The sequence below is a fragment of the Strongylocentrotus purpuratus genome, unplaced genomic scaffold, assembly GCF_000002235.5.
Source record: "Strongylocentrotus purpuratus isolate Spur 01 unplaced genomic scaffold, Spur_5.0 spur5_scaffold_6, whole genome shotgun sequence".
Classification (NCBI taxonomy): domain Eukaryota; kingdom Metazoa; phylum Echinodermata; class Echinoidea; order Camarodonta; family Strongylocentrotidae; genus Strongylocentrotus; species Strongylocentrotus purpuratus.
In genome coordinates this window covers 5,217,608-5,227,881 of record NW_022145612.1, presented here as the reverse complement: position 1 = coordinate 5,227,881, position 10,274 = coordinate 5,217,608, and the positions used below count along the sequence as shown (strand labels likewise).

Sequence of the window (10,274 nt, the reverse complement as noted above, 5' to 3'; positions counted from 1 at the left end):
GGAAAAATATTTGAAGGACATGTTTTAATCACAGAGAAACTGTTGCATATTAATAATATCATTAGAGACTAGCCTATTTATATATGCATATATTTTTTAAACTTTAACAAAATCACAAAATTCAGTAAATTAATTTACATATTCTACCAGTCAATTTACATTACCTTGCTCACAATAAAATAAATTACAACCTAAATTTGGCACACACCCATTCATAACAAATAGTATATATATATATATATATATATATATAAGTCTAATTATTTACTTTTTGTGAATCTTACTGTCAATAACTTCATAGAAAAACGAATGGTAGATATTACATATCATTATCGCTTGTCATCATATTTTTCAAACAGATAGAAAATGCTAAATATTTAAATTCATAAAGGCTTCTACATAGATATATTTGAGCTGTGTAATAAGTTACATTCCTTGTTCCTACTCTTTTATATAATTATGGAGTTGTTAATACTGACCATTTGGTCTGAAATTAAGGCACTATACTAATATATATATATAACTATAATTTCAAAAAGCAAAGTCTTAACTGAGCATTGCCTCACTCATAAACCAAATATAGTTAGTTACTTTCTCTAAAGAAAGAAATATATACATTTAGTAATCTCTTTCATTTAACAACTTCACCTGGTAGATTCATTTCCAGAACTTTGGTTTTGATGTTAAGGACAGAGACAATAAAATTATAATCAAGCCAAAGTACATGACTTGAAATGACTTTAATTAAACCAAAGTTGATATTGAAATGATATAAAATTAGACTGAAGATGGCTATCGTAGTACTTTCATATTGATTTGACGTAATCAATCGCATTTTCTACAACAGGCCTGATTTGCAATATAATAATGTCTTAAATGAAATTGAAATAGAGCCTGCAATAAATAAAAGTCTAAAATAAGTTGAAATAAGGTCTACAGTAAACAAATTAAGAAGTGGTTACAAATTAACAAGAGCGTACAACGATTAATTCTAGACAATCCTTTCTATTCATAATTTTTTTCGATCATTTTAGGGAGATTCCATGGGGTCAATAATTGGTACGAGGTTAACGCTGACACTCTTGCCCTCTCTCTTCTGTCTCCTCAATCGGGCCTCCACTTCTGTGGCCGCGGGGCCTTGAGGCTGGGGTGGTGGTGGTGGTGGTGGTGGCGGTGCTGCTTGGGCGCTAGATCCCTGAAGGTGTCTTGGTTTTGTACTCCTGTCGATAGTTGGCGCTATTGCATGTGGGTTTCTTGAGACACTGGACGAGGTTCGGGTAGAATGGCGACCGGGCACATAGCGAGAATCCATGTAGCCGATCTGAATATGAGTGAATGATAGGGGGTGGGGGAGCCTAGTTAATTTCAAGTAAGCAACCAACGATTCAAGCTAGATTCTTCCAAAATTAAATTCTGAGACGATCAATTATTTTATGATGTGTTTGTCACATATAAATTTGCTATTGCCAGCATGTTTTTGTTGTTGTAACAATGAGGATAATTTATGAAAATAGCTCAACAACACAATGATTTGGGGCTTCAATTTTCCCATTGAAACAAAGATTACTACTGTGTATCTTCTTTGAAATGAAAACTTGTGAGAACTCTCATTTATTTTAATGTATTTCGTTTTATAATACGAATATATTTGATCATTACAGTAAGGGGCGTAAATCCGTACCGAGGAGTGGGGGGATGATCGGCGATAGCCATCACATACTAACAGGAGCACACGCCCACACTAATTTACGCAAGCGCGCGCGATCGCGCACGCACAATCACAAAACACACACACACACACACACGCTCGCTCGCTCATTAGGGGTGTGTGGGTGATAGGCCTACCGCGCGAAGCGCGGAAGCTTAGACGTTTCCTTAAATTATTAGTAAAAGAAGACGATTTATTGTACCGTTCTCTACTGTTAACCCTTGTCTGAATGAATCCCCCCCCCTCCCGCGCAAAGCGCGAAAGCTTTGGCGTTTCATTAAATTATTATAAAAAGAAGACGATTTGCTGTACCGTTCTCGACTGTAAATCCTTGTCTGAATTCAGTTCCCCCCCCCCCGGCCCCCACCTCCCGCGCGGAAGTTTTGGCGTTTCATTAAATTATTAGAGAAAGCAGACGATTCGTTGTACCGTTTTCGACTCTTAATCTTTGTCTGAATTCAGTTTACCCCTCCCGCGCAAAGCGCGGAAGTTTTGACGTTTCATTAAATTATTAGAGAAAGCAGACGATTCGTTGTACCGTTTTCGACTCTTAATAAGCCCTATTTATCTTAATTTAGTTCCCCCCTCTCGCGCGAAGCGCGGAAGCCTTGACGTTTCCTTAAATTTTTAGAGAAAGCAGACGATTGGGTGTACTGTTCTCGACTCTTAATTCTCGTCTGAATTCAGTTTCCCCTTCCCGCGCGAAGCGCGAAAAGCTTAGACGTTTGATTTATTTATTATAGAAAGAAGACGATTCGTTGCACCGTTTTCGACTCTTAATAAGCCATATTTATCTGAATTCAGTTTCCCCCTCTCGCGCGAAGCGCGGAAGCTTTGACGTTTCATTAAATTATTAGAGAAAGCAGACGATTCGTTGTACCGTTTTCGACTCTTAATAAGCCCTATTTATCTTAATTTAGTTCCCCCCCTCTCGCGCGAAGCGCGGAAGCCTTGACGTTTCCTTAAATTTTTAGAGAAAGCAGACGATTGGGTGTACTGTTCTCGACTCTTAATTCTCGTCTGAATTCAGTTTCCCCTTCCCGCGCGAAGCGCGAAAAGCTTAGACGTTTGATTTATTTATTATAGAAAGAAGACGATTCGTTGCACCGTTTTCGACTCTTAATAAGCCATATTTATCTGAATTCAGTTTCCCCCTCTCGCGCGAAGCGCGGAAGCCTTGACGTTTCCTTATCGTTTTCCTTATTATGCTGCAATTGAAACAATCACATTTTTTTCATCTTGTTCTTCCTTTTTTTTCCTCTCTTTTTTTTGGGTAATATCAGGGGGGTGATTGTACAGGCCACCCCCCCCCTACTTCAAGCCAGGGGGATGCAGCCCCCCCCCATCCCCCGGGATTTACGCCCCTGATTACAGTAAATTTACTCAAAAGGAGGGTACTGATGTGTTTCGATGACTAACGCGGGGACTAACGACATAGTTTCATAAGAATATGAACTCTTTCTTTTCACTCAAGTTTTGAAGATGCATACCTCATCACCAGAAGCGACGTATGGTCTTCTGAATTCAGTAGCACCCATGTCTAGTAGTCTGGGTTGCTGACGGGCGTAGTATACCGGCTGGTTGCTGATGCGATGAATCGAAGACTGCAGGCAAAAGAGAATTAAATGATTTAAAAATGTTTAAAACAATTTAAATTCGATGTTACATTTCTATTTTGGGGATCACATTTGAATGATAAGCTTAAGCGAATCCGGGACATTTCTGGCAATAATAAATGAAAACAAAATCCTCATTTTGAACTATTCAAACATAAATAAAACATAAGTCAAGATCTGACGAAATCATCAGATGTACAAATTCGTCACTATAATGCGGTCTCCAGACCAACAGGAGGAGGAATATTTTTGATTATGCCTATATTCATTTGAGCATAAGGTCTCAGGGAAGAGACCAGGGGGTGTTTCACAAAGACTGAGATCGACTAGGACTTGAACTAGGACATGCCATTCATGCCACTGTTTGCTCTCACCATTTACTGGCATTGGTCTCCCAAGGGACTTACAAATCATGGTCACAAATATAAAGAATTTACAATTTTTTGATAATTCATTTATTGAAGGAAAAAAATATCCTAAAGATCATAATGGTGAGAACAAACGGTAGCATGAACGGCCTACCATAGTTAAGTCCAGCTTAAAGTCGATCTAAGTATTTGTGAAACACTCCCCTGGACTTATACCTGGACATCAAGCACTAGGGGACCGACTAACACTGGCCGCACAACATCACTTGACTTGACGAGAAGTAAGTGCAGTACTAAATTCTGCGCAGTTACTGAAATTGTAGGATGTAAATAACTGATGAAATAAACCATCTTTTTTTCGTTTCACCGAGTATTCCAATGTTTGAATAATACATATCGTACATGTTGACAAGAATAAGAAGAGAGAGGAGAAAGAGAAGAAGGAGGAGATGGACAGGAATCTGAAAAAGAAGAAGAAGAAGAAGAGGAAAGACAAGAAGAAAAAACAAGAAGAAGAAGAGAAAAAATAAGAAGAAAAGCAAGAAGAAAAACAAGAAGAAGAAAAAAAAGAAAAGGAGGAGGAGGAGGAGGAGGACTTACTTCGAATTCTGGTAGCTGTCCCATAGAACCAGCGATCCGCTGGCTCCTCTCTTCATCCTCCACCATCATAGCACTAGTGCTCGCTGCTACATCGTAGGCTGCGTTCGACAGCGAGTCCTCGCTACGCTCATCAATGGGATCCCAATCCGGATCGTGGAAGAAGCGAGGTCGTGAGTTTCCATGACCACGGCGGCGTTTAGAAGAGTCTCTGTATCGTTTCTCTTTCCTGCTGATGGCGCAGCAGAAGACTGTGAGGACGAGGACGAGGACGACGAAGATCACGGAACCGAGAGCGATGCCCAGGATCTCAAGAGCATGGAGACGACCTGGAAAGAACAACAAACATCATTTTTTGTAGAAAACATGATCCCAAAGACTTTCAAGAAATCAACTCAAGTGACCTATTCAATACGTGATGACAAGGCCTCAAAATTGCCTTTTGGGATACCATGTAAACTAGGGCACTCAGGCCCAATTTCGCCGGGAAAGGATGGAGGGGGGGGGGGGGGGGCGAGGAGCTGATGTCGGTTACCTAAATGTCGGTTACTTTATAACAAATCGAATGTTATTTAAATCGTCAAAGTATACTAGAAAAGCTATACAGAGTTATACATTTTGCTGCATGAATATGAAGTGAGGGTATATATTCCGACTTTAAATAATCTCAGACGGGTTACAGCCCATTGGTGACATGTGCCCCTCATCCCCTCACCTATACATACACACCTTCTACGCATTTGCATGTACAAGTTAAACAGAGTATTCGAGGGGTACTGACGTTTGGTATTAAAAATGGCCCGCATTGCCTTCATTTAAGTTTTATACCATCTAACTTAACACAAAACTATTCTATTCAAAAGTAATGAAAATCTTGCACTATATAAGCTAAAGAAGACAAAGTTCATATAGGTCATATACGAAGGTCGGAGGCAAATCCAACGAAACTCAGTGAAAAGATAAAACAAAACCCGCAAAACTATACGTTAATACTTCATTAGATGTGCAATATATATTTAAGATAACGAAATATTACCGAACACACTTTTTTGACTTTCAGTCACTTACCTGAAGGCCCTATTTCACACTGTGTTCCAGAGTACCCGCCAGCACAGCTGAAACAAAGAAAACAACATTTACTTAACTTGTGATCATGCTAGTGACTTCACTGACTTTCTAGCCCATTCTATCAATTCATTTGGCACCCAGATGTAGAAATAAATTTGTATGGAACAAATTTTGTATCTTCGTCAGATTGTACTTCATGTTCAAATAAATATCATATCATGTCATGTGATTCACCGACTAATAAGGCTTGAACATAACCTGGACAAGCGTAAATTCTTCGGAAGGGTTGTGTTATATCAAAAGAGGCACTCTTACAATATATACGTCCAGTAAAGTAATTAATGTGAAATTGTCCTTATTATGAATTTCTGTATTGCACATGAAATATGTGGAATCTATTAGGACCGCCTGACATCTCATAAGGCAATATCGCATTCACGACGTCATTACTTACTTGCAGAGAGATCCACTTGCCGAAGCTTTGCATGTTCCTCCATTTTCGCAGAATCCATCTGGACAAATTTCTGAAAAAGAACAAATGTAATGACTGAATAGTTGGATTAAAAATATATATATATATATATATATATATATTTTTATAGAAGCCATTTTAATAGTTGTGGCAAATAATGATGGTACCAATGATGAAAACAAGGATATATTTGGATATGGCGATGGTGATTGGGGGCATACAGGAACTATAGTTACACATTTAGTTGATAACAATATCAACGTGATAATGGCAACGTTGAAACTGTTAGTTTTTATCGTTAATGTTGTGGTAGGGGTGGTGGTCATGATGATGATGATGATGATGATGATGATGATGTTGATGATGGTAATGATGGTGATCATGACAGTATAACCATGAAGATGTTTCAATGTTTTCATGTTCATGATAATGACAATGATGATGGCCAACATGATACATAACTTTGACAATGCTCAAATTGACGACCAAAAATCTAAAACATGCGTGGTATGTAGGTTTTGATGGTGACGGTAGGACTACATACCTTCACAGATCCTCCCTGGCAGAGATGGGAATGGAGAGACATCCTGAAACTCGTTCAAACATTGGCAGACATACCCATCAGTAGCATGTTCCATACAGATAGCTCCTGGTGAGCATGTGTGAGGTAGGTCGGACGGACAAGGTCCGGGTTCTGCAGATAAAACCAATATGTTAATATAAGATTAAATACTCCCTGTTTGCATCATCCAAGTGGTCTTCACTTGTATACTCAAACTCAATTAAATCTATCAGCAATAAATATCTTATTGATTGACTCCAACAGAAACAAAGTTTTAGATGGTCAGGAGAGAATTACTTAACTTCCTAAGTACATGTATCAATTAGATCTAGTCTATGTGAGATGCTTCAACTCGACAACAAATTTGAATTATTATTCTGTACCCATTACTGTCGGAGGAAACGCTGCAAAAAAAGCTAATAATTAAAGCAGAAAACACAGTGTACCGCATTACTTTGCGGTACTAAATCGGTGGCATATCCGTAAAATAACTTTATTTCCGGACGCGCGATTGGCATGCCATACCTTCGCTTAGTTATCATTGCTCAGTTCATATGCAAATCAAAGAACCAAATCATTCAAGATCGTATTGTGGGCAGCATAATGCTATCGGAGATCAGTTGAGGAAGAACAGGGAAATCAATTATGAGAATCATTTTTTAATAATATCCTCACCTCTGCAAAGTCTTCCTGGGTCGCTGTTAGGATCTGGTGATATATCAATGAGTTCATCATTACAGCGACATGTGAATGAACCTTCTGTATTGATACACTCAGCATTGTCTGCGCAGTCATTGTCATCGGCGGAGAGACATTCGTTGTAATCTGTAAGAGAAATTAGACCATTAGACGTTAAACAAATTTGTTAAGGTCTCTACTTTTACTACCCCCCCCCCCTCCAACAATTTTAAAGATCCTCTCTTTTTACTAAACGGTGTCTCCACAACACACTTTTCAAATTCAAAGATGTCTCCCAATTGTGTAATGTAGTGAACTGCCTCCTAAATCTGATATTTAAAGCACTGCCAGCGGTGTCTCCACTTTTATTACAGCTAGGATTTATTTCGTCAAAATGATAGGGTTAGTGTTTTTATTTGGGTTTATGTTAAGTTTAAGATTATTGTTATGGTTAGGTAGAGTTAGGTTCAGGGTTAAAGTAATGAATCCGGTTAGTGTAGGATTATTTTGAGCGCGGATCAATAGTCGCCAGAACATGTATTGTAGAACCAATATATATATATATATATATATATATATATATATATATATAGACTTACTTAAAAAAATGGATTCTATATTAGTAAGACATCTACAATTTAATATTCTATTTGAAGATAAGAAACGTCTTTGGGAATTACTGTGCAAAAACACTACTTAACCTAGATTTGTGTAAGGGCATTGTAATTCATATTGTAGGCCTTCTACCAATCAAGTACATTTGCATCCATAATAGATATAATAATAGATGTTAAGACACGAACCATGGACAGTGATGGAATTCTCATCAATATCGACATCAACGATTCCGTTCTGAACAGTCTGCTCTAGTGATTGCGTGAAGGCTGCTGAAACTCTCGACGAGTTCGCCGACGTGGTATTATCTTCCTCTAACTCGACTCGGTAATCGACCACGATAGAACCGTTACGGAAAGAGTCGACCACGATATTGATGTAACGATCAGCAACCATGCTGTATTGGTAGATTGTCCTCAGCTGTTTAGAGCAAAGTGGATATAACACTGAAGCGATACTAAATCTATACGATATAACTGATATTTTCTTATAATCAAATGAAACTGAATGACATATGGGAGGATTTAAGGGATGATAATGGCATCATATTATTGTGAAAATAATTGATTTTTATACAGAATAGTTTTATACTATATGAATGAATTATAAAGTTCAATTTTTCTTTTCATTTGATTTGTTTTCATTTATCGTGTTAAATTATTACTAAGTTGATGAAATAGATTTTTCTTTAAACAGAAAGAGTGACATTTTGAAAATGACTTTCCTATCTATATGATACATAACTTTTCTTATATTTGCTGTTACTTTATTTCCTTTTCATGCTCATACTAAGTCCACTTATCATTCACTTACCCTTTACTTAGGGTCAATCTGCTGCCGCAAGAACTATAAACTAATTATTATTCACTTGAATTTCCTTAACATCTGATGTGGGGAGCTTCAAACCAATTCATTCAAGAATTTCCCTAAAGTCTGTCTACCGCAAGGGCTACAAAATAATGTTCATATTTACATATGCAACTTATTCGCTTACCGTTTCCCTCAGGTCTGCAGCGAGAGCTACAAACTCCTGAGTAGTACTGCTGGACAGTTCTTGAATGAAGGACGCCTTTACTCCTCGGAATCGAGTGATTCTGCAGCTACCAACGAACTGGTTGACATCTGTTTGGTGATCAAGACAAGTTTGAGAATTCGAAATGATTAACGTTAGGGGATGATTTAATTGTTTTTTTGTATGAACAATTATAAAAGGAAACCTAAGCACAATAACAGTTCAGGTGAAATCCGTTCTTTGATTATAGTACTGATAACACGTGGATTGTATGGTCTTCACTGACAACCATTCATAAACACAATGATTCACATATCGTATATTACATACATATTTCATTCAGCAGCTTCTTGAAAGTATGATAGAATGATATTAAAAAAAACTATCTTTAACTTAATTCGATAATTCGACGTTTAGAATGTTGGAAACAAAATGAATATAGCTGGCGTAATTATTGACCAATATCAATTTTGTTGATGTAATTTGACATTTAATCGAACAAAAAGCGAGAACTGTAATTAGAGGATTAGAGATTTACATTACAGTTTCCAAAAATAGGCCGTAGCCTTTTTGAAAAATAAATACACTGACAATTTAAAAAACAAACTCACGTCTACAACGGCCTCTGTTATTAAGAGTGAATCCGGGTCGACATTGGCACTCGTACGTCGAACCAATCACCACGCAGGTCGAATGGGCGACACTGGCGCATGGGTCAGATGAACATGGATCACCAAGAGAGGTAGATGGACGTGGTGTTGTTGGCGTGGTCGTAGGAAGACGTGGAGTTGTGGGCGTGGTCATATTGGGGTCCGCTGTAGGAGCGGGAGGTGTTGTTGGTGCTAAGATAAAAAATAAATATAATATAAAAATAAAAATGAGATAATAGACAGGATATCAAACTCTTGTGAACATCACATGGATTTGAAATAGGAAAGTAAAGACAAATGCAAGATGTTTAAAAATCGTCCAACATATTGGTCAAAATACAAAATTTCAAAGTACAAGATGACTAGGAAAATATGGTGAATGATTTTATTATGATTAACGCATTATTCCCTGATATCACACCAAATAATTTATTACTAACTGCGGTTCTCACAGGGATGTTTTGTGTTGCTTCATCGTCAACTCTATAATCCTCAAGAGATTTCGTCTTACAGCAGAGACAAGAGGCGTACCTTGTCACAACTTTTTGCGCATGGTAAGGTAACTCTTTAACAAAAAAGATAATGGCAGTGAGGTCATGGATAATCTTAGAAGCAGGTCCAGCAACTTACCAACACAAAGTCTCCCGGGTTTGCCGGGGAGGCTTGAAGACTGGTCGAGGAATCCAACATTACACTCGCAGGTGAATGACCCCTCTGTGTTTGTGCACGTGGCATCCTGGTCACAGTTATTGTCCGTTGACGATGCACACTCATCCAGATCTGGTAGGAGGGATCAAAATAGGATTTGAGTATGAGCATAGACCGGGGGATGCACGAGTGCATGTCCCTCCCTCCATCGAATAGTAAAAAAGAGATAGAGAGGGGCAGTAGGACGTGGCAATGATACGACCCCTTATAATACCACCTC

At 38.1% G+C, this 10,274-nt stretch overlaps 1 protein-coding gene across 2 annotated transcripts in view; it reads right to left on the bottom strand.

Moving 5' to 3' along the window:
• Positions 1–240: 240 nt before the first annotated feature.
• LOC581873 overlaps positions 241–10,274 on the bottom strand; it is a 46,559-nt gene continuing 36,525 nt past the window's right edge. For both annotated transcript variants that reach the window (XM_030972538.1, XM_030972539.1), the window contains 11 exons: positions 9,977–10,126; positions 9,308–9,538; positions 8,679–8,806; positions 7,873–8,104; positions 7,067–7,216; positions 6,374–6,523; positions 5,812–5,881; positions 5,358–5,404; positions 4,293–4,618; positions 3,199–3,312; positions 241–1,321 (listed from right to left, as the gene is read on the bottom strand). In XM_030972538.1, coding sequence (XP_030828398.1) covers positions 1,031–1,321; positions 3,199–3,312; positions 4,293–4,618; positions 5,358–5,404; positions 5,812–5,881; positions 6,374–6,523; positions 7,067–7,216; positions 7,873–8,104; positions 8,679–8,806; positions 9,308–9,538; positions 9,977–10,126 — 1,889 coding nt within the window. In that variant the 3' untranslated portion in view covers positions 241–1,030. The remainder of the gene's footprint in view (positions 1,322–3,198; positions 3,313–4,292; positions 4,619–5,357; positions 5,405–5,811; positions 5,882–6,373; positions 6,524–7,066; positions 7,217–7,872; positions 8,105–8,678; positions 8,807–9,307; positions 9,539–9,976; positions 10,127–10,274) is intronic.